General features: G+C 35.8%; 1 protein-coding gene across 2 annotated transcripts in view; it reads right to left on the bottom strand.

The window, feature by feature from the left end:
* Window positions 1-898: 898 nt before the first annotated feature.
* The window catches only part of LOC104887409 (inositol hexakisphosphate and diphosphoinositol-pentakisphosphate kinase VIP2), a 29,018-nt gene continuing 7,425 nt past the window's right edge, over window positions 899-22,491 (bottom strand). For both annotated transcript variants that reach the window (XM_010672026.4, XM_010672027.4), the window contains exons 8-30: window positions 21,025-21,129; window positions 19,147-19,239; window positions 17,184-17,258; window positions 16,954-17,039; window positions 15,449-15,655; window positions 15,191-15,290; window positions 15,041-15,111; window positions 11,328-11,409; window positions 10,413-10,571; window positions 10,235-10,277; window positions 8,411-8,493; window positions 8,197-8,259; window positions 8,046-8,120; window positions 7,604-7,729; window positions 5,782-6,023; window positions 5,460-5,504; window positions 4,242-4,308; window positions 3,817-3,888; window positions 3,387-3,631; window positions 3,207-3,264; window positions 2,901-3,068; window positions 1,959-2,033; window positions 899-1,350 (exon numbers count right to left, since the gene is read on the bottom strand). In XM_010672026.4, coding sequence (XP_010670328.2) covers window positions 1,087-1,350; window positions 1,959-2,033; window positions 2,901-3,068; window positions 3,207-3,264; window positions 3,387-3,631; window positions 3,817-3,888; window positions 4,242-4,308; window positions 5,460-5,504; window positions 5,782-6,023; window positions 7,604-7,729; window positions 8,046-8,120; window positions 8,197-8,259; window positions 8,411-8,493; window positions 10,235-10,277; window positions 10,413-10,571; window positions 11,328-11,409; window positions 15,041-15,111; window positions 15,191-15,290; window positions 15,449-15,655; window positions 16,954-17,039; window positions 17,184-17,258; window positions 19,147-19,239; window positions 21,025-21,129 — 2,604 coding nt within the window. In that variant the 3' untranslated portion in view covers window positions 899-1,086. The remainder of the gene's footprint in view (window positions 1,351-1,958; window positions 2,034-2,900; window positions 3,069-3,206; window positions 3,265-3,386; window positions 3,632-3,816; window positions 3,889-4,241; window positions 4,309-5,459; window positions 5,505-5,781; window positions 6,024-7,603; window positions 7,730-8,045; window positions 8,121-8,196; window positions 8,260-8,410; window positions 8,494-10,234; window positions 10,278-10,412; window positions 10,572-11,327; window positions 11,410-15,040; window positions 15,112-15,190; window positions 15,291-15,448; window positions 15,656-16,953; window positions 17,040-17,183; window positions 17,259-19,146; window positions 19,240-21,024; window positions 21,130-22,491) is intronic.

Here is a 22,491-nt window from a genome sequence, read left to right as displayed (position 1 = left end):
ATTTAGGGTTAGTAGCTGGACTCTCCTTCCTGTATTTAGGGCCATAAGTATGAAATAAAATAGTATTAATAGTATCCAATCAAGTTAAATTATATTTCAAGATCACTAGCACTCGTAAATTTTGTTTTCTTTATTGCCATTTCTACTCATTAATTATTTGGTTGTTTCGTTACATCATGGTGTCAAAACAAGGCCGCATCGTATCATATCGCGCATGTCGTAAAGGTTTTCAAATCTACCCACATCGCAGGTGCAAAAAAAATTGTGTTTTAGAGATACCTCATGGTTTAAACTGATATATGACATTACGACAACTACATCATCTCGATCCCGTATCACTGTAACTGTTACCGCGATCATGACCAAAATCGCATTTTCGAATTATGTGCTTTACATTGTCAGTTAAAACAATATGAAACATTGGTGTCAATTTTCTCTATCTTAAGTATTGCATTGATGACATTTTTCATCCTCTCTCATAATTGTCACAGATAATATTACAAATCAGCAAGCAACGCAACATTAGCTCTCGGTTACTTTTGTCAGAAGTGAATATCTCAAGTATAATAACATCAATGTTTATGAAAATGATATCGGAACGTAGGTGAAAAACCAACCTACACATTCATTATATAGTGTACAAAAGTCGAAATTCAGAGCCAGAGGAATAGTTTCCATTTGAAGTATTAAATTCCACTTAGCAAAGAACGCTCCTTTTCAATTTAGTTCAAAACGATCTAGAGCAACATAGATAAGTGGTAAATGGCACAGATAAGTTAGACTCGGATGCAAAGCATACCGATTACCGGCAAAGATGACATATTTTCACACTTTTCCCTAGTTACTTTGAAGTTCCTAATTTCCTATAGAAGTCAATAGCAGCTAAGTCAATCAGAGATCAGAGAAATGCAGAACTTTAAAAAAACAAAAAACCAAAGAGATATATTCAACATATACCAATCCTTTTTTTATCAGATGCAATTCTATTAGGGTAAGGGGATGAAAAGAATCAACAAAAATGAATGAATGAACGGAAACAAAAGCAGGGCCAAAATTGATATTTACAAACATCAGCTATGAACAAGATCACTTGCCATTGGCGTGAGTGTGCTTATTGAAAGGCCAAAAATTCACAAGGCGCTCAAGAACAGCAGAGGATTTGGAGAAGTAACCGGTGAAGCCAATGGGTGTTATAGGGGGTGGAAAATCTTCAGCAGGCATTGCAAATGGGTGGAACATATTTTCCATCTTGTCAAAAGTTAAACACGATCCAACTTCTTGCAGCCTTTCTGGACCCATGATAGGTAAAGTATGCTCCTGATGCAACCAATTCGCTTCACTGTCTTTATTCTGTAAGCAAAAACAGGAAACATGTGAGGCTCACAAATCCGAGCATAACACAAACATAATCTTCTATATAGGTAAACTACTCTATAAGGTTTATACATGAAATCCTGTTTTGAGCATCTTTGGCACATATATGGTAGAGTTTCTAGCAATAGTGATTTCTTTGGCGAATGCTCAATTACAGTTAGGAGTATAGAGCAGCAAGAATGTGGATAGAAAGTCATTTCATTAGATATGTTAAAAGGTATCTTGATTCATGAATCATGACTCAGACACGGAACAAGTGTTCTTCATTTTGAAGCATAGAAGTGAAGATCTAAAATTTTGCTCGAGATGCCAAGAGTGCAACTGGTCTACCGTTTAACACAAGTCCTAAGTTTTCAGTATAAAGTGAAGAAAACCTAGGACTGTAGGATTTGACTTCTTTCTACATGTTGAAAGCAAAGAAGGGCCAAAATGAGGCCATGGAGCCCGTGAAAAAGAATGAGGCCATGGAGAAGATTAGATTGCTAAATCTATGAGCACTAAGATATTCAATATGCCTACTAATATCCACAAATTTTATCAAACACAATTTAATTCTTCGAAACACTTCTCTGAAGACTAGTTACCTCCAATGGTGAGAGATCAGCCCCGCGACTGAAAGTCAATTCCATGCGGAACCTTTTCGGATCGTCTTGAGCTACCTGCACCATTTCAACATTATATTCCTCTCTAGGCTGTAGAAATCTATGTTTAGATGCATACATTTTCAAATAATCAAACCGCAACAATATAATGGATCTAATTATCAGAATCTTTATACAATATCCACTAGGCAGTGACCTCACTTTGTCAAACAAGATCTGGACAACTGACAAGCCAGCTAACTCTACAAATGTACCAATATAGGATAATGTCTCAAACAAACATTTGAAAATTTTGTATGCAAAAGCGTTAATTTGAGGATGCATTACAAAAAAAGGTATCATATTGTTCAAATTATAGACTTCTAATGGAGGCTGAGCCCAGCCACTAACCCTCCATTTCTTTTTATTTGCCGCAAAGCTCATTGACACAAATTTTAAGGGGAAGATTAAAGAATGTAAATGGAAAAATTAATCAAAAATGATTTAGGCCTTAACATCCAAACTCATCACTCTTACCGATGTTTATTTTGATTACTTGGTCTGTTTACCTTCTCTAATCTTCTAATTAAATTGTGTGCCTTTAGTCTGTTTACCTTCTCTACTCTTCTAATTAAATTGTGTGCCTACTGCTAGTAGCTATGTTGCAAGTAAAAAGAAAAGGAGGAAGTAGATTGCAAGGCTCCACAGGGAAAAATTATACCAGTCTTTCAGTATACGTCCACCCAAATTCATGTTAACATAATATTCGACTCATTATCACTTAAACAAACACAGGAAGTTCAATGGAGATAGTAGAATGCTCTTACTGGTCTAATACAAAAGTTTTTAGCAGTTATCATGTCTTTTCCTTTATTCCTTTCTTTCTCAAGATAAAAGTCCAGTTAATGTTTCAACGCCAAGTTTGTCAGGAAGCACAATACTAACCTCTATGTTCTCGAACATCCGCAATACTATGTAGCTCATGTAATCAAGCTCCTTAGTTCTGAACAGTCGCTCCAAAGCAGCGTGACAAACAAGACCCTCCTCTCCTTGTAATGACTCATCCAAGTTACAATAGCGAAGGACGTTCATTAAGGAATGAATATGAGATTCCTGTCAACCAAAACAAAATTGCACGTATAATTATAAAAAAAACTCGTAACTTTCATGACTGACCATGGAGCTTCACAAATTGATCATGCACCAAAAAAGAATGATAGTGTCATTAAGATGTGGGCATATTTGACTAACCGATGTGAAATATAGTCGTGTTTTAACATGCCTTTCCGGTGTCTTCACATTAGCATACCTGAGAGTAGAAGACAACATATTATAATACTAGAAATGACATCGAAACCAGAACATACCTATAATTTAAAGCATAATTTATTCAAAGAAAAAAAGTAGGATAAAGAAAAAATATTTACGCACTTTGGATCCAAGCGATATTCAGTCTCCGTTTCATCATCATCTTCCTGATCAATTGAGATATCAGTAGCACTAGATTTTCTTGTATCTTCATTCTTTGTGTGCGATTTTGGTCGAGGATTAGCATCTTCTTTCTTGCTAGATTTAGTATGCTGAGCATCATTACTCTTCAGTTCAGCAACATTAATAGCTTCTTCGCGAGTGTTTCTCAAATCAATCAGTATTTTCCCCAGCAAGCGGCGTGCAATCTGCATTCGAGTAAATGATGTTAGCATTCTTGGCCTTCAAAATAACCCCTTGATCCCCCATCCTCATAATGTCTTCTATGAACTGATGAACACCCCCAAAAGAAATTTGAATTGCAGAGTTCTTTTTTTTTTTTTTGAGAAATATATTCCAATAAGGTTAAAATTACAATTCCAGACAAAAGTACCTTTGAACCAATTTTCAGCTTCTGCTTGGGATTAATCCCATACTCATTAGGGATAACACCATCTGCAAGTAACTAGAACCGCAAATATAGACAAGTCAGAATAACTATGACAGTGATGATTGAGTAAAAATGTGGTATAGCTTAATCACTTGTAGTGTGAAATGTGAACACCTATATAAAGCCTTGAACAGAAAAAAAAATCAGCAGTACCAAACAAGAAATTAGCAAACAAGCCTAATGGAGATTGTGCAAACAATACACAAATTACTAAGCTTTTGTGTGAAAATTGAGATGCAGACCTCATTTGGACACTTACTAGTCACGTTTGTGACAACACAGAATGCAGAATAGAGCAAATGACACATGCTTCGTAATATTAGAAATATAGCTAAATAGAAGCTAAAACCGAGGCCATTTCCACATACCTTAGCAACATTGAAGAGTTCATCCAAGCCTTCGAGATTGAGATGGGCATTATGTAAGAGGTCATATCTGTCAAATGAAGAGTCAGCTTTGAAGAGATGTGGCATGTGAAATAGCACAAAGCAAAACGTAACAAGGAAACAACATCACGCACAATCTAAATGTCTTAGCTGCATATGCAGGTGTTATGAACCCAACTACCATAAGGACCAAGGATCAAATGCACAAGAATGTGTCCCCTGCAGTCCTCCATCCCCCAGTTGTTTAGAAGGGAACTTCAATCATCCAAAAATTCGATATATTCAAGTTTGACAAATCAATAAAACCTGCCCTAGTTCCAATGTGAGCGTTTTATTTGGAATTCCATCCTTACAAAGAAGATAGAAAAGCAAAACGAAACCATTGACTTCGTTTTTCCTTTTCTTCATTTCTCTCTTAAGCCACCTCATCTCACCCAAGTACCCAACTCTATCAAGGAAGTAGGAAGCTTCCAACAAATATTGGATATTGATTTTGGAAAACATTCCATATGTACAATTGGATAGTGTATGGGAGGTAGAACTTGGATGACGGTCTTACGCTAATCATTGAGCTCAGTGGTTAGGTTTTTGAAAAAAAGAATTCAAATAACCATGACATACGTACAGTCATACAGAAAACAATATTGTCCATGTTGACGAAGAAAGAGTGTCCCCATAATATCACCTCAAGACCAATGGTAAATCTTCTGTCATTGCATCTATACAGTGAATTGCCCAAGATAAACCTTAATGGTTGGCTCAAAATAACCCAACTGCTGAAGATCAGACAAGTGCTGAGATTTTCTGTAATAGTGGACGAAAAAGATAGCTATTCATCTTAGAAATTCAACTCTCTAGGTGTTACATAAAGCCACAGCTGCCAACTCATACTAACAACTGCAAATGGACAAAACGAGCTTACTAACTGAAACAGACACAGTTGGAATATGGAAATGGCATTCATTGCAAAAAAGGTACTTCTATTAGTCAGCATAGTGCCATCCCACGACCTAATAGGCTAAAAGATATCACAGCAGTTTGCATGTTCTGTCAGCTATAGGCACACCATATTGAAGTTTCCACTCAGAATATGGACAAACTCACAAAACCTTCTATCTTAGATTGACAAGAAACCTAATAAAAGAAGTAGAACGTAATATCTATTACAACCCAAACAACCTTATACACTGAAATACTTACTTGCACGAGTCATAGACATCTGGAATTTGAGTAATATCATATCTCCTGCAAGAAGCTCGGATGTCAGTGAAATTTTCCATAACAAAAAACTTCCAATTTAGAACAATAAGAGTAAAGTTTAAAAGGGAAAAAAACATAAAGCGAGCAAAAAGTGCCACATGGATATTTTGAATATCTCAAGTTCTAGATCCTTTTACACTTCTCTACCCTTTTCAAGAGTAGGTCCTGACACATCCCCCCCCCCCCCCCTAGATTTCATCGAATGCTGAGAAATCAACTTAAACTAATAAATTAAAGACAGTTTATGAACACAAACACTTACGTTTTTCGTTCATTATACAAGTCCCTTTCCAGTTTTCTCCATCTCGCATACATCAGAAGGAATCCCTCATTGCCACACGGTAATCCAGCAGCAATCCGATCAACATCAATATTGGTCTTTCCGAGAGCCTTAGCTTGATCATATGGGGGGAAAACATCATATGGACTTGTTTCTGCAAGTTTCTCATCTTCATCTCTAGCAAGCAGTCTCACTTGTTCGGTGACCTTTCTAGTCAATTCCACCTAGACAATACAGGTTCAATCCAAAGGGGCAACAAATATTGTATCATCATGTAATACTAGTACACATCAAGCATCTGATCAGATTGCTCTTTTAATCAATCATCTTGGACTTGGATATATATTATGCATATAACACAAGCATAAAGATACTTCAGGAAAAAAATAGCCACACTCCATTTCAATGACTACAACATGTGTTGAATTTTGCATTCTGCCATGTTATATAGTACATAAGCCATAACCCCTATCATATGCCAAAATTAAAACAGCGAGCCTCTCTTGTGAGCCCACGTTAATCGGAAATGAAACGTATTATGGTAATTTTAAAAAATTAGCTTGATGTACCATTCCAGCAGGAACCAAATATATTTAGAGCATGATTCGTATATCTTCACAAGGAAAAAGAAACAGAAAGGAAGTGAATAAGGTCAAGGATTGGATTCCATTTTACCAATTTTAATCCTATTCTATATGTGTTTGGTAGTGTTTACATTCCAAAGAGCATAAATGAAATGGAATGCAAACCCAAAATTGTGTTCTTTTCTCTCCAGAATTACCATTTCCTCCCATATGTTCTTCTCTCTCCTCACAATACAATTTACAATTTTGTGCCATTTAAGTTCTTCTCTCCAAAACACCACGTCCTATTTTCTGTTCTCTTGTCATGTTGACAATTGACATTATAATTAAACAACAGAATTTCCCTCCCCAAAGCTAGATCAATGAAATTTGGTCAATAAAGGTTCTTATTTTCCTCTAAAAATCGTCCATGGATGATGATGATGGTGTTGTGAATTTTGATCAGTCAAAACTTTGGCAAAAAAGTTGGTTATCTCTCTCTCCTCTCATATTGTCAGATAACGGTGTCATGGTGAGGGGTATGTAGGATGGAAAGTATCAGCTATCAACAAAATTAGGTCAATATCAGCTCTCACACTGTATCCTCCGATGATGGTGATGAAAATCACATGTGATTGATGATGGTGGCGGAGGTGCTTACAAAAAGGTGGGGTGAATTTAATTTTCTCTGATCTAATTGATTCTGTTTCTATTCAAGGGAAAAGAGTAATGAATAAAGTACCCTCAGAAAATAGAGAATTGGAGAAAATTGAAATCTAACCAAACAAGCCAAACAAATTTGAACCAAACAGGCTCTAAACATGATTAAAAGGAATATACTTGTGAAAGGCATAACATTATTGTTTAATCCTACATGTCTATCACAGGAACAATTGCTGCATAGAAGCAATTTAATTGACAAGATGTTCAATTTCATAAGCATTGTTAGACCTCATAACTTCTATTGCACAAACTTATATTCCAAAGGCAAAAGGAAGTCCAGTTAAAACAAAATAATTGAAGCATAAACGACTGCAAATAAATTTAAAAAACGAACAAGAAGAATGAACAGTAAATTAGAAACTGGTATGCTCATCCTCACCAGTCCTATATTTATCCAACCCAACGTTTATGCCACTATTAGTAATGGACACAAAAAAATTAAACACATGTTTCCACGTAAGAGGAAAATCTGAAACAAAAAAACAATCACATTACAATGGGTATCAGAAGCAACATACCAGTTTAGGTAGATACTCAGATGCATAAGGAGGAAGACCAGCCCCATCAACCATCCAGGGACATTCCGGTGATCCATTACTGGGAGAAGTTGGTGCTCCTGAAGTTATAATCTCATTCAACCTCGCCTGTTTACAAGTTACTCAGATAAGAACACATGAGCATATAGTAATCTATTAACATTTTAGAAGTACAACATAGAGTACATAGCATGTCTAAAACTATACCAACACAGCACAAATAAATAAGACAGTGCTCATGCAAATCACAAGTATCTACTTTCTGCTTTTGTTCTTGTTGTCGTTCCTTGGCTGACCAAGAACATCAATGCTTAGGAACAATGACAATTGGAAAAAAAATGAATACATAACAATAGAAAAACATTATTTATAGACATCCATATGAGAAAATTGAGAAAAGAGAGGTTAACATTAGAAAAACAACCTTTGCTTGTTCCATCTCGATGCTAGCATTATCCAGCCCATCCAACATTGAAGAGTCCTTACTCACAAGTGAAACCTGTGATAGAGCATGTCAACTTCAACATAAACAAATGGACCTTCAAATACGTGGTGGGAGAAGGAACGTGACTTACAAGAATTGGTGTAAGCTGCCCTTCTAAGTCAAGCAGACCTTTGGCAAATGCAGCTGCTGACATCTGTTAACGATAGTGAAACTACTACTTCAGTTTAGCTCTAATTAAGAACTTCAATCTCCAGCAAGAGTAAAAGGGTGTCTTCAGGATCAACATTAACAATGTTATGATAGCAATAAACACAACTGTGGAGGAAAGAGGACCCAGGACTCACCTGGACACGGCCTTCATCAGAGCTGTATATCTTTAGATCGTGCCGATAAGTGCTATGGAGACGGAGAAGACCTGTCCCTTCACCTATAAAATTCAGGATTAGTTTTGATATGAGATGGCATTCCATTAATAGAGAAGCATGCCTAAAACAATAATAGAACTTGAAAAATGGGAAACTTTCATAGAGTCATGCTGGTAAATTCAGAATTGCTTTACCATGATACCATAGCTCAGTCCACGTCTTATTAAACCAATGGAAAATGCAAATTTCAACTTCAAAGTTCAAACAGATAATGCTTCTATTATTCATTAAAAAATTTATAAGACAATTTTGTTCTCTATTTCTACCAATGCACATACAGCCTTCTTCTTGCCTAATCTATTTGGAACAAAAACAACTTTCTTACATATTTAAGTGCTCTTCTATTACTGCTCACACCCAGTTCATACAGTTGGTGTGCCCACACCAACACATCCAGCACTATTGCTGACTTAAAAAAGCTACAGGTCTTCATGAATTAAGCTACAGTAATAATACCGTGCACTGTGAAAAGTAAAACGTTTATGACATAATTGCCAAATGTTTATGGAAGATCAAAAGAACATAAATTAATTACTGGTGACCACTATCAAACCGCAATATGTACTATGTTGGTGCCCTCTCTGCTGCCCCATAATTTTCATACACTCACTTTAATGATCTTGATTATTTCACCCATCTAGACAACTTAATAATTTAGATTGGTATATTTTTGTTAAGTCTAATGGTCATATATGAAGTGTCAAAATATTCCAGTAGAACTAAAATGTATCATATTTTTATTATGTTACTACTTACTACTCCCTCCGTCCCATAATATAGTGCTTGTTTCTTTTTTACACAGTCTCCAAGACGTAACTTTGACCTTTAATATCTTCAATTCCGTATTAATAAAAAATATAAAAAGTTGATATTATGAAACTATACATTGAGACGAATCTAACAAGATCCCACATGAATATGTTTTTTTATGTATACAAATGAGAATATTCGGTCAAAGATTTTAAAGTTTGACCCACCAAAAATGAAGTAGGCAATATATTATAGGACGGAGGGAGTAGTAAGTTAGAAAATACAAGAAAATGCCAAAGTCCAAAATACTCTTAATTAACAATTAGAATATTTCAGAATATAATTCAAGTCATCAAAGATATAGGTGGGCAATGGGTCATTCCTATTGAGATTAGTTCGGGTTATTCGGTTCAGATTATATTCAGGTGAGGAATTATTCAGTTTGGATAATTTGAAGCCAGGTAATATCCAGGTTTGTTGATCATTCAATTGTTATACGAAATTAATCAAACATTAGTCATATTTACATTTGGTTCAAAACTTCAACTTGGTGCAATATGTATCAGGTTAGGTTGATCACCTTGGGTCAATTTTGGCAGGTTCAGCTAAAACTCTTGATGCTATCCAAAATTTGTCGAACTTATTGGAATCTCCATATATGTTCATAGCCTTATATGTGGTGAAAGAATTTTATAATGATTCACACATAGCTTATTACATACAACGGACAGTATCATACGTGCTCTAGTGATAGATAGGAATATGAAAAAATTCAAAATTCTACAATGAATGTATAAGTGAAGATCCAAGAATCAGAACTCCAATAGTAAATAGGATAAAACAGACTTTTGACGGATCATGCAAGATTACAATTTAAGCAAAGGACAGCAGAAAAAACAATAAGCAGTGTGATCATAGTCAAAGAACATGAATAAAGAAATACGGTCAAGCAATACAAACAATTAATGGTCGTAAATGTAAAATTTATGGTACCTGGATACATATTGTTCCGAAAATACCGACCAAGCTCTTCAGCCTGTCAAAGAAAATGAATAAGCATATATACGTTACAGTATTAAGATGGAGCTCAAACCAGCAATGAGAGCTTGCTCATGAAACTCAGGCTGATCCTACATGAGCAAATGTTCTTGTTTAAAGATATAATTTCAACCTGTTTTCTTCCCGCATGTGTCAAAACACCTCCATATTTCAGGACCATTAAAGCTTCGACAGGTCTTTCTTCTTCACCTTCGCCATTATTTTTGGGTACTTTTACCCACTTCAAGGGTTTTAATTGGACCTTTCTATATATACCAGAGAAATGTCCTCCCTACACACAAAATATGAAGAACAGTCAACCTTGGTTCTGTTCTAATACACAGAAACTAAAACCTCATAGTGCACATCCTAGCAAACAAAAAAGATAAAGAGCATAAAACACATGATAGAGGACGTATAAGGCAGTGTATGTAGTCACTAGTCACATTACCCAACATAGTAAGCATGATTGTTCTATAACTGGGCAAAGCTTCAGATTTTAGTAAATCGAAGTGCATAACATTAGACTGCTAACCAACATTAAAGTACATAATAATGAAAATGCAGATTGCATTGCTGACCACCTACAATATACATATACTGAGAAAACCAGCTTTCATCTACAATAAATTCATTGCACAAGACCTCCACAATTAGTATGAATAACAGGATCCCCAAGAATTACAAATTCTTGATCTGCAAAGCACTAACAGTACGACGAATCCATTTTATTGGTCCTTTATCAGCAGAATATAATCAGAGAACACGTTAAATGCAGGTCTTGTGCAGCCAACCAGTGGCAAAAGGCGCTTGGGATTAATAAAATCCATTATGAGCATCCTTTCTAAGCAAAGAAACAATTGCCAAAACAGGAAGGTATAATCATTCTATGTGATCATATGATCATATTAATTGCTGTTCTCAATTAGAGCTAGGCAGATAGCACATCCACGGATCTACCCTATAAAAAGGCACAAGGGCAAGAATTTTCAAGAAATGAAAATCTGTGATATGATAATTCAATATGTAAAAGTTTCAAGAAAAACACCTCCTCCAGCACTGCTTTAACTTGACGCAGCTTTTCAGCATGCTCAACATCCTCTGCCTCACTATCACTCTCTCTCTCAGGTCTGCACAATAAGTGGTGCGAAGTACATTAAAACTTATCTTGAGAAGATGTTAAATTTGAGATATCACGAAAAGCATATTAACAATAAAACAAGCTCAACTATGAACAGCATACATGTAAACTTATGATGCAGAAACAGTACAAATCGTTAATATACATGGAAAAAATTGAATAAGGTAGTGTTTGGAAACTTGTATTTCATTTCAAATAATGGAATTGAAATCTGGAATTTAAAGTTTGTACTTCAATTACTAATCACTATTTTGTAAAGGGGGTTTTGATAGAGGAAAGAGAAATAAAGGTTTAATGGAGGAGAGAGAAAAAGTGTGGGTTTACTAAAGGAGAGAGAAATATATATTAGAAAGAGAATGAGTGAAGTTGGGATATAGATACTCATGGAGTTGGGATATGTATGAGGTGAGAATTTCAAATGACAAGGGAATAGCTTGAATTTTGAATTCTACTAATATAGGCTTTTGATAAGAATTTGGACAAATTCCATAATTTCAAATTCCATGCCATCCAAACAATAAATTTCATCGAAATCCAGAATTTGAAATGTAATCTTGCTATCCAAACATAGCATAACAAGATATCAAGACTCTGCAGCCCACATTGGTAATTTAGACTTTACTCCTGTATGATGTACAAGTCCTGAGTTAACAATAATCCATTGGGGAGGCAATTTAACATGCATGTCCGAAGAAGTATCTATCTTCAATGACTATGACATCACATCAAATCAAAGAGCTCGGCCAGTGAAGACTACTGAAGAGTACTTGGAGTCTCAAACTCAAACTAAACTTAGAATCAGAGCAGCGAAAAGCTCTTACTTCGATATTGGTAACGGGCGATCTCAATATTAACGATAAAATGTGAATTTAAATATTCAATGAGGGGCAACCTATTACGCGTTACGGTAATGCTCAGAGAGGGAATCGGCCAATATTGAGAAACATGGGTGGACAGCAGTAGCAATCTGGATTGCAATTAACCAATTTATTGGGATGCACAGATTTGGGATTGACGGGTCTGGCTTTCAATAACACCAACAAAGAATCATGAATGCTACTATTCTTTCATATTTCTACATCATATGGGAAAAATTAACATAGGCATACCCAATGATTTTTATTTTGGACATGTAATATAGAATTAGATTAGAAAGACACCAAGAGGATGCTGTCCATTTACTAAAGGAGGGGTAATGACAAAAAGTTCAAGCCCTCATGCTGTCGTGGAGCATAGAGTTTGCAAAAATCAAGGCAATTCAAGTGATGCCCATTTACTAAAACTTGATGGTCAAACAAAAATGTGCCCAAATAAAGAAAACTGTAAATATATACCTAACCATCAACTATGTGAATGAAAATACAATTAATGATTCTAATTCAAGAACTCACTTAATAAACTATTGTTGAATGTGGCTAATTTAATACTTCTAACCTAATTTTAAAAGGAAAAATTTTCATAATAAATTAATAATCCTGACGATGGATTATTCCATAATAATCCCAAATACTAACGGTGACTTCTCAAAATAATCCATTGACCTAAAAAAACAGATTTTAGAATTCAAAAAATGATGTGTCAAACTCGAGTCAGCTAGAAAGACACAAGAGAGGAGTGAGAAAACTGAAATAACAAATAAAAGGTAATTAAATACTATGGGGGTTATCTTCCCAAGTATGTTATTTGTTATGGATTATGGATTATTCCAATTATGGGTTATTCTTCCAATTTATGGATTATGCTTTTAATATTATGGGGGTTATCTTCCAACTATGGATTATTCTAGAATAATCTCAACTATGGGCGTATCTTCCTAAGTGTGTTATTTATTAGTATTTAATTAGTATGGATTAGTATAGTTTCAAATATTTAACTATGAATTAAGTATGTTATTTGACACTTGAGATCATCTTGGGAAGATAACCCCCATAGTTGAGATCATTCTAGAATAATCCATAATCGGAATTATTATGGGAAGACCACCCATAGTTTCAAATATTTTTGTGAATTTCTCCATTATGAAAAGCCTAATAAAACAAAAGAAATTTCAAAATAGCGAAAAAAAAACCGACCCACACATTACTTCCATCCTCTAAACCCATCCCTTCCATCACCCATAAACCCAGCCCCACACAACCACCACTGACCTACCTCTTCCTTTCCCAGACAAGCTAGAACCACCTCCCTTCCTCAGTTCCCAGCAATAGCTCCGTTCCCTCACCTATCCCCTGCATCCCCACCCATAATTGTCCCTATTCCTTCCCTGTTGCTAGTAAGCCAACTCATCCTTAGCCTCCACCAATTAACATCACAGCTTCCCTTCCCTACAACATTCCCTCCTCTATCTCATTGTGAGATTTTTTATCGTCGTCGACCTCCCATGTCCTTTTTATTTACCACCTCCTCTCGCAGACATAAGGATCCCCCCGCCTTTTCAGGAAAGTCCAAACATCAACAACTTGGTCTAGAAAATGTTAGATGAGTAAGACACTGTGAAGCACTCACAGTTATAAACAAGCATCTTAAATGCCAGATGATCTTCATGCAAAAACAAGAAGCAGCAAAGCAATTGCTTGGCTAATGAAAAGGTGTTAAGTGTTGATATTAAAGCAACCAAAATGTGGTTAACCATGTATTAACATCCACAGTCAATCAGAATATTTTCCTAAAACATCAATACTGAGTTACCGACTAAATATATGGGTATGTGCTATGCATCAAGAACATATATGAAACACATATATATTTCATTTGACAAGATGAAAGAAAGCATGTGAAGATATGAATCACAGGGGAATAGTTCTCGCTGAAAATTTGAAACAAAATACTTCGTCACACTTATGAGCAAATGAAGTTCAAGGCAGTGTCCCTTTCTACAAAACTGAAACCCAATCGAGTTTTAAGCTACATATTGATCAGAACTACTCCCTCCGTCTCCTATTAGTTTACCCATTTCTCTGGGCACAGACTTTTAGGAGATAACGTACGTGGGTCCTAAAGAGAAAGAGAAAGTACTGATCTATTCTGGGCCAAAAGAGCCAAGGATAGTGATAAAGACAAAATGATGCTTTATGTATAAGATAATAATATAAAACTAGTGGGTCTGTTCCAAAAACAGAGAAAAAGAAGTGGGTAAACTAATAAGAGACAGCCCAAAAAGGAAAGTGGGTAAAGTGTAAACTAATAAGAGACGGATGGTATAAACCGGAATGAACTGAAAGTTGTAAACATCAACTGAAAATCTCACACCTAATCAAGTTGATGGCAGGAAGTTAGATGAGAGGCAGTTGACCTATGGGAAAACTGACAAAAGAGATAGGAAAAGAATAGTAGGAAGGCTTCGACCCCTCAGTATCTTATGACGGATAGAGGAAGATAGTGGAAGGACGGCTAGTACTTCTAATTAGTTTTTCCTGGAAAGCTGAGTCTTTTAGCAGTCACCCTACTGGTAAGGGTATGGTTGCATAAATTTGAATCTTCCGAGCCCTGCCTATGGGGAATGTCAGTGCGGTATGATTCTTGTTAGTACCTTGAAATGAATATTTTAACAATTCATCCGACAGCGAAGCAACTGAAACTAACAAATATTCAACCAAGGCCATTGTTTCTGAGATGCTTACCTGAGACGAGGAACAAGAGCTCTGGTGGCATCTAGTAAATCTTGTAACTGGACTGCACTTTTCAGTTTTGTCTGGAGGAAGGGAAAGAATTTAAGATTTCAAACGACAAGCATAAACCAAAGAAGACTGGTGATCAAGAGAAGCAAAAACCTCTGCCTTAGGCCTTCCTCCATTGTACTTCAACATCAAATTCAACAATTTTTCCTCCGTAACCTTCAACTTCACCTTCTGTTTGGGAGTTCTATCACCACTGCACTAGCCAATAACATTGATTAGACATATGTAATGGATGGAAGGGAAGAAGAGGAAAATAAGGGACCACATAGAAACAGCAAAGAAGAGGAACAGCTTTTTCTTTTGTTGGTAAAAGGAAATGCAAAAAAAATGTTGACATGCAAGAAGCCTTACTGTCGAAGTACAGCAATGACACATCGCAACTCCTCTGACTGCCCAAATGTTCCAATGATTCCACTTCCCTGGCGTGTAAGGCCTTCTGAAGCGTTAACTGGCTCGTGGACCTTCCACGGCAAAGTTGGAGGAATTGTAGAAGAAAGATGTGGAGCTTTTGCATCTAGAAACATCTTCCTTAACACACATGCAGCATCATCATAATACCTACAGTGGAAGTCACATAATATTACAAAAAAAAATGTAAATGAATAAGCAACCAATAGGCTCTAAATCAGCATGTCCCTATGTAAAGTATTAAAAAAAGGTAACAATTTGGACAAATCACAAACAGGAATTAATCCCACTGGTCTCCATATTAGTTGTTTTTGAAGTAAAATTCATATGTTAACTGTGTATCAGAAAAGCAAGTTATGTTGTGGTGATTTAAATTCCTATATATCAATTCTCAATTTGTTTATTTTCTTAAAAACCACATATTAGTCAGATATTCAGCCTGCCTTTGAAGAATTAAATTCCACGGTGTTGTACTGAAAAAAAAAAACATGTTAGGGAAAATTAGCCCCATATTCAAGTTTACAAAGCCCTTTATAAACTCAAGTTCCCTCCTATGCATTACTGACCAAATATAGAACGATTAAGTACAATAACTATTACTATACGAGTCTCAATACTTTCTCCAAAAATTAAAAGAGAAAAAGAAAAAAGAAACTTCAAGTTTCAGAAATCACCAAGCTGGGGCCAGATGTTTATAGTCAATCAAAAGATATCCCCGTTCATGGTAGGACATACAGCTGTACATTACCAGCTGTTTGTAGCCAGCGATGCATACTACAAGAGACTAAAATGTGAATTCACCATTATATATACAGCTTCACAACCAGCAATTGCTACAAGGGCATGAACCTGACATGCTTGAGGGCTGAAGCAGACACTAACATCAGATTTTTGCAAAATTCCACATCATCCAATATTTTAATTTTTTGAATTACACTTGTATTCAGAAGACAACAATGTGGCTTTAGCTTGTCTAAAAGGTGACTCCCCTTAGTAAGTAAATCAATCGAAAACCACAATTTCCAACCTCAAATATGCATTGCTCTCTACAGGTAGAATAGGTGAACCACAGGAAAAGCGACATCAGGAAGTTCTGATTAATCTTAATCCCACTTTATACAGGAAAATTCTCACACTATGTTACTTGGACTCAGGAACTCATGTCACAGTCACAGGCTCACAGCTATTTTATAAAAAAATTGATATGTTTGGTTCAAAGAAAGTAACTGCCCATATTCTCAAAGTGATAACGATTTAAACACGAGTACTTGAGGTGAAATGAAATTTTTTCGAACATAACTGAAGTAATAAGATGTTCATAGTGAAGGGCTAGAAAGAGAAACATGAAGTACAGGACCAATGAGTATAAGCCATATCATAAAGTAATAAGAAAACAGAAAGTAGTTCACTCTCCCAAAGAACTTGATGAAAACATAAAAATGTAGTACTTGTGAGAATTTTTGACGAAACTCCATCCATTTACATCACAAACATACGAGCGCCCCCCACATCTAAGCAAGTCAAATCCACAAACCTGTAATTAACATGAACAAACAAAATATCGATAAAGAGAGGATTCTGGATATTATTTTTTAAGAAAGAAGGACGAATTAGAAGTTAGACCAGAACATGGAAATAAACCACCATGTCGTCTATAGAGGAAGCTGATGACACATACCCCTTGTCTAAATGCAATGCAGACTTCTCTTGCCATTTGTTTCTCCCCAGGAGTGAGAAGAACAGGATACCTCACCTAACAACAAAGGAACTCCAATCAAATCCGTTTCAAGCTATGTTACTCAAACTCAGGTCCTTGTGTCTAACTTGGCTATTTTGTGAAACTTTTCCATGTCCGAGTGTCGAGAATCCGACAGGAGTATGTGAAGTGAAATGAAGAGCCCGAGTAACATAGGTTTCTAGTAACTCATAGCAACTTTACCACCACAAGCATGACCAAAAAAAGTGACATAACACTAATGAAGAAGAACACACCCAATCAGAAGAATACTCAAGAAGCAATACTAGATATAGCAGGAAACTACTACAGCCACATAGGAATTATTACACAAATAGCTCCATGCTCCATTGTGAGTTTGTGACCTCTTTTTACAATCCTTTTTTCCCCTCTTTCTCTTCTCACAACCTTTTTCCAAGTTCTAGGAAGCTAATATTTGACTCAATCAAGCTGATTATGGAAGTCAACTTATCTTATTTCTAATCTTACTTGAAGATTCTAAACAAGTGATAAAGCTTCCAGTTTTTATCTTCTTCTTTCATTGCTTATTTTCTAGCTTTTTTTGCAACTGTGAGTCGCCGGCTATGTTAATTAGACTTGGTTAGTAGTGCTTAACACAAGTATATTCCCAAGTCTCCATCAGACAATTGTCTCGACCCCTGTCAATATGCCAGGTCCCTAAAACAAGTAAATGAGTTGAACAAAGAGTTTGAGTAACACTGGTCTATGGCAACAAGTCACTATACTGATTTAAGACTGCACATCTGAGCCATCCTAGACCTTAAAGTTTATAGGAAACATGCAAAAAAAGTTATCCTTGTTGCTTTCATCTTTATTCATGCATATTGCATAAGAGTAGATGTATGATGTTTACTATATTAGCCTTATCTACATTTTTTTTTAAGAGAGCCTTATCTACTTTATACAATAGATATTGCATAGGAGTCAATGTATGATGTATACTATATTAGCCTTATCTACTTTATACATTTCCGATAAATTATTAGATCCATTTTATCACATTTATACATGCAGCTGTTATGACATATAAAGTAATCACATTAGTTACTATCATACAAACGTCAGCACAAGCTTAAAATACATGTGAAAGCACTGATGCAAAGTCAAACTTACTACATAAAAAGGAGCTACATGGTCGTCATGGATGCTATCCCAAAACCACAAATTTCTACCAGAATATGCGGTTCTACAAGCAGGAGATATTCCATAAGATCTAATCACTCTGGCTAGTCTTACCAACACCCATCAACTCCCTATAAAGTATCATCACCTTAACAGATGTACATCTATTGGTCCTTTACTAGTGTGCCTTTCTTTTTATAGGATTTCCTAGTGTGGATTTAACAATGGATCATGTTTCACCCCCACCCCCCAACCTCCAGAAAAACATTCCTAGGGAAACCCATGAAGCTAAATGTGCAAGGTTCCAAAACAATGAGAGAATTAAATATCAAGATCAGAAACACAACACCTCTAAGAAAAATAATGTCCAGAGCTCAAATAAAACAACTCGAAATTCAGGACATTAAGAATGAAATAACAAAATGCAAAAAGAGAAACCAACAAAAATTAAACATCAAAGAATACCATTGGGCAACATTCATCTGTTTACTTAAGTATTATAAAATTAGGACATAAATTTCAAAGAAACAACACCAGAGTAGTACTCATCCTGATATCATTACTCATAAGCTCGATAGGTGGAATGAGATCAGCTGTTCTTTGCTAGAAAAAAATTTAAGAACGTGAAAAAACAAAGAGAAAAGACACAGGATTGTGACTAAAAACCTCAAGAATCTACATGAAAGTACTTGTCTAGAAGCGTAAAGATGTTGAGCAACCGTGTATGACCAGATAACAGAGATTTTAAGCAATAGATACTTACTTCTTTTCCATCAGGATTTCTCATTACAACACCATCAACCACAGGAGACTTCCTCGCTTCTGCGTGCGCATAGTCAGGGCCAACTGTGTACACCTATAAAATCCAGTGGTGAAGCAAACTAATTTTAGCTACAGCGACAAAAGAGAACATATTAATTAATAATATAAGGGAACATAGAGGCCACATGAGATAAGAGTATCACAGACGCAAGAAAAAGTTTCAAGCAGCCAGATACTAGTGATAATATGGTAGAAGAAAAGTAGTCTTATTTACAAACAGGACGCATTTTAAGGAAAGACTACAGGGTGAATGGATAATATTTTGAACAAAAGACAATACTTATAATGGGCAGAGAATAATGGGATCATGAAATATTTACTAAAAGCAAAGCACAGAGAGAGAAAAAGAGAGAAAGAAAGAGAGTATTCACTTGATAGCATCATATGGCGTTGTTCTCTTCAGATTAAAGATAATGTAAGGTAAAAATCAGTAACAAGCAGCAAACAGCAACAATCAATTTTTAGTATTTCGTCAGTAAATTTCAGTTTTAACCAGTTAAAAAAATTAATCAATTACAAGTCATTGCATATAGAAAATAGAGAATCAGTAAAATTTAAGTTCAATCAGTAATTTTCAATTTCAACCAATAAAAATAATGTCAGTTGCCTAAAAGTTTAGGTGAAAAGAACAAGCCTAAGTTTAGACAGATCAATCGTCCCACCTTTCTTCTTTGAAACTAAAGTGAGTATGATATTCATGATACATGTAAGAGGTGAAGTATTAAAGCATCACGCCATGTCAAAGCAAACATACTGACAGCAATCAGCCATCTGCACCCCCCCCCCCCCAATACAAAAAAAGCAGGGAGAAAGAGAAAAAGACAACAGATACTATGCCATTTCATAACCACAACAATGCAATTGAAACAATCGGCCAGGGCAGGATTCTAGGCCAATCACGTCAGGTTTTGATTCCTTATTCAGTCAGAGCTTTAAAGGCACTCCCCACTCCTATCCAAAACTAATATTGATCTCAAGTATACAGCAAGGTATTGCCATCAGCAACAAAACCCCCACCTTGAAATTTACCATCTCACAAAACAGTTATGCATCCCCTGCTTGTCTCATGATACTAAATATTTATAAAGGTAACCCCATAAAGCCACCAGAAAAACTGTAACATCAGCCCTCTGCCAGCAACAACGATATGGAGAATTAGGAGTCATGGTTTGCCAACGACCAAGCTCATGTCATGGTAGAAATTGGTAATCAATATAATTAGATTTTTCCATAACTGGATTGGGTAAAACTATGTAACTTTCAGTCATAAGGACGCCATAGACAGGATCAGCACCATAGAGATATAGCATTATGAAGGAAGATATTTAGTAAACAATATACTGAACAACAGGCGAAAGTTAAGACTCAAGTCCTTGTAACTTTTAATTAAAACTATAACAAGCAGCCCTGAAAAATATATCAATTCTGTAGCAACGTCAAACACAATAAGAGTTTCTCAATCAGCATATATCTGCGAATTAAAAATGATCAAAGTTTTCGTACAAATCTGAATAACAACAGTGACAAATTATAAATAAAACACCTAACTTCTTCAAGATTTCGAAGAATTATAAAACTCTGAGGATACTTAAACAGAAGATGAACCATCACAGCATCACTTCTCATAGAAATCATTAGAATTAGTAGATACTTAAATAAGAGTCTGTTCTATAACAAGGATAAGATTCAACAATGTACATGAGACAAGATCTGAAAAATCATCAGAAAAAGCTTCAAGAAATTTAAGCACCTAAAGAAGGTTGATGTTTTTTTCATTAAATAAAGCCTGTGCACGACAAGTACATATTTGGCTACCCACCTTAACGTCTGTCCCACCTGTGTGCATAAATGCTTCATATATATAGGAGCTATCTCGTCTCACATTTCTGACATCAGGATGGAACTCACTTGAACGATTTCCAACCTGAATTAATAAAAATAAATATACCGTTAACAAAAACAATTGGACAATCCCGATGCGTCATGATAATAACACATTCATATTTCTACTTTCAAAATTGAGAAGATACACTAATTGAAATACTAACACGACTAGGATTTTCAGCCTTATATCTGATAGATCCAGATATATCATCTAATTTATCTATACTTCATGACACCATAAAAAAAGGAAGTCTTGAAGGATCTGGTCATCTGACAGATTTTCAGCCAGGCACCCAAGGACAGGACAAAGTAACATAACTCATGATTGGCAGCTAAACCCAAGGTTGTGCCCATAGCAAAATTTAACAAAAGGTTGCTCGTCCAGCCCAGCGGGTCCGTTGTTTATGCCGACTCCCTTTTCCAAGAGTCTTAAGGTCTTGACACCTCACGGCAACATTTGATACAAAGAATTCCATTTTGCCTGCTCTCCTCGTCAGTTGTGCTTGTTGTTTCTCGAAAGTATATATTCTCTGAAAAACCTCTATCTTCTCCGGACTCTGTGGCTTAAAGGGTTGGTCTTGTGCCACTCAAGATTGAGATGTTTAACTGGGTTAGTAGCCCAGATATTGACCGAAAGAATATTGATGACCTTGTTAAAATATGATCCCTGAATAACTTCATTCTGCTCATATTAAAGGCCAGAATGGAGGCTCCTGAAGAGGGAAGCACACAAATGTGAATGTGCAATGTAGTAATGTGTTTTAATGTAACTTGCTATAGAGGAATTTCTCTCTATTGCTGTTTATTGGACGAATTCTCATCCAAATGCCTTTTTTATGGCATGGGAAGAAGTTAACTAAAAGATCCCCTACACATCACAATGTTTTCATCTGAATGCGTTCTACTTTTATGCCTGCACGTGTCTGTGCTCTTATGTGGTAATAAATCAGCCTACTATTTGCTTATGCTTAGTATCTTGTTGCCCTTTTACTTACTGCTTTTTGAGTACTACTCCCTCCATCACCCAATATACTTCTCATTTCTCCTTTTGATGTTTGTCAATGCACGTTTGTATCATTAATATCTTTAATTACATATTAGTAAAAATTATAAAAGTTTGATTTTTGTAATGTATAGAATGAGATGAATCAAATAAGACCTCACATGAGTATGTTTTTTTCCCTTATATTTAAGAATGATTTGGAAATTTTTCTTTATTTATGAATAGTGCCAAAATTAGAAATGGGAAGTCTATTGAAGGACGGAGGGAGTATATGCTTAGCCTTTGTGTGCTTAGGCTTTGTGTGCTTCGGCTTTTCTTTGGGCCTGGAAATGGATTCAGTAAACTTAATCCATTACTCCTCGTTTGGTTTGAGTAGTAGTCTCAGGGGTGGTTTACTTT

Source organism: Beta vulgaris, chromosome 2 (assembly GCF_026745355.1).
Source record: "Beta vulgaris subsp. vulgaris cultivar EL10 chromosome 2, EL10.2, whole genome shotgun sequence".
Taxonomy (NCBI): domain Eukaryota; kingdom Viridiplantae; phylum Streptophyta; class Magnoliopsida; order Caryophyllales; family Amaranthaceae; genus Beta; species Beta vulgaris.
Note: the sequence above shows the minus strand (reverse complement) of the source record. Positions and strands in the feature narration are given on the sequence as shown.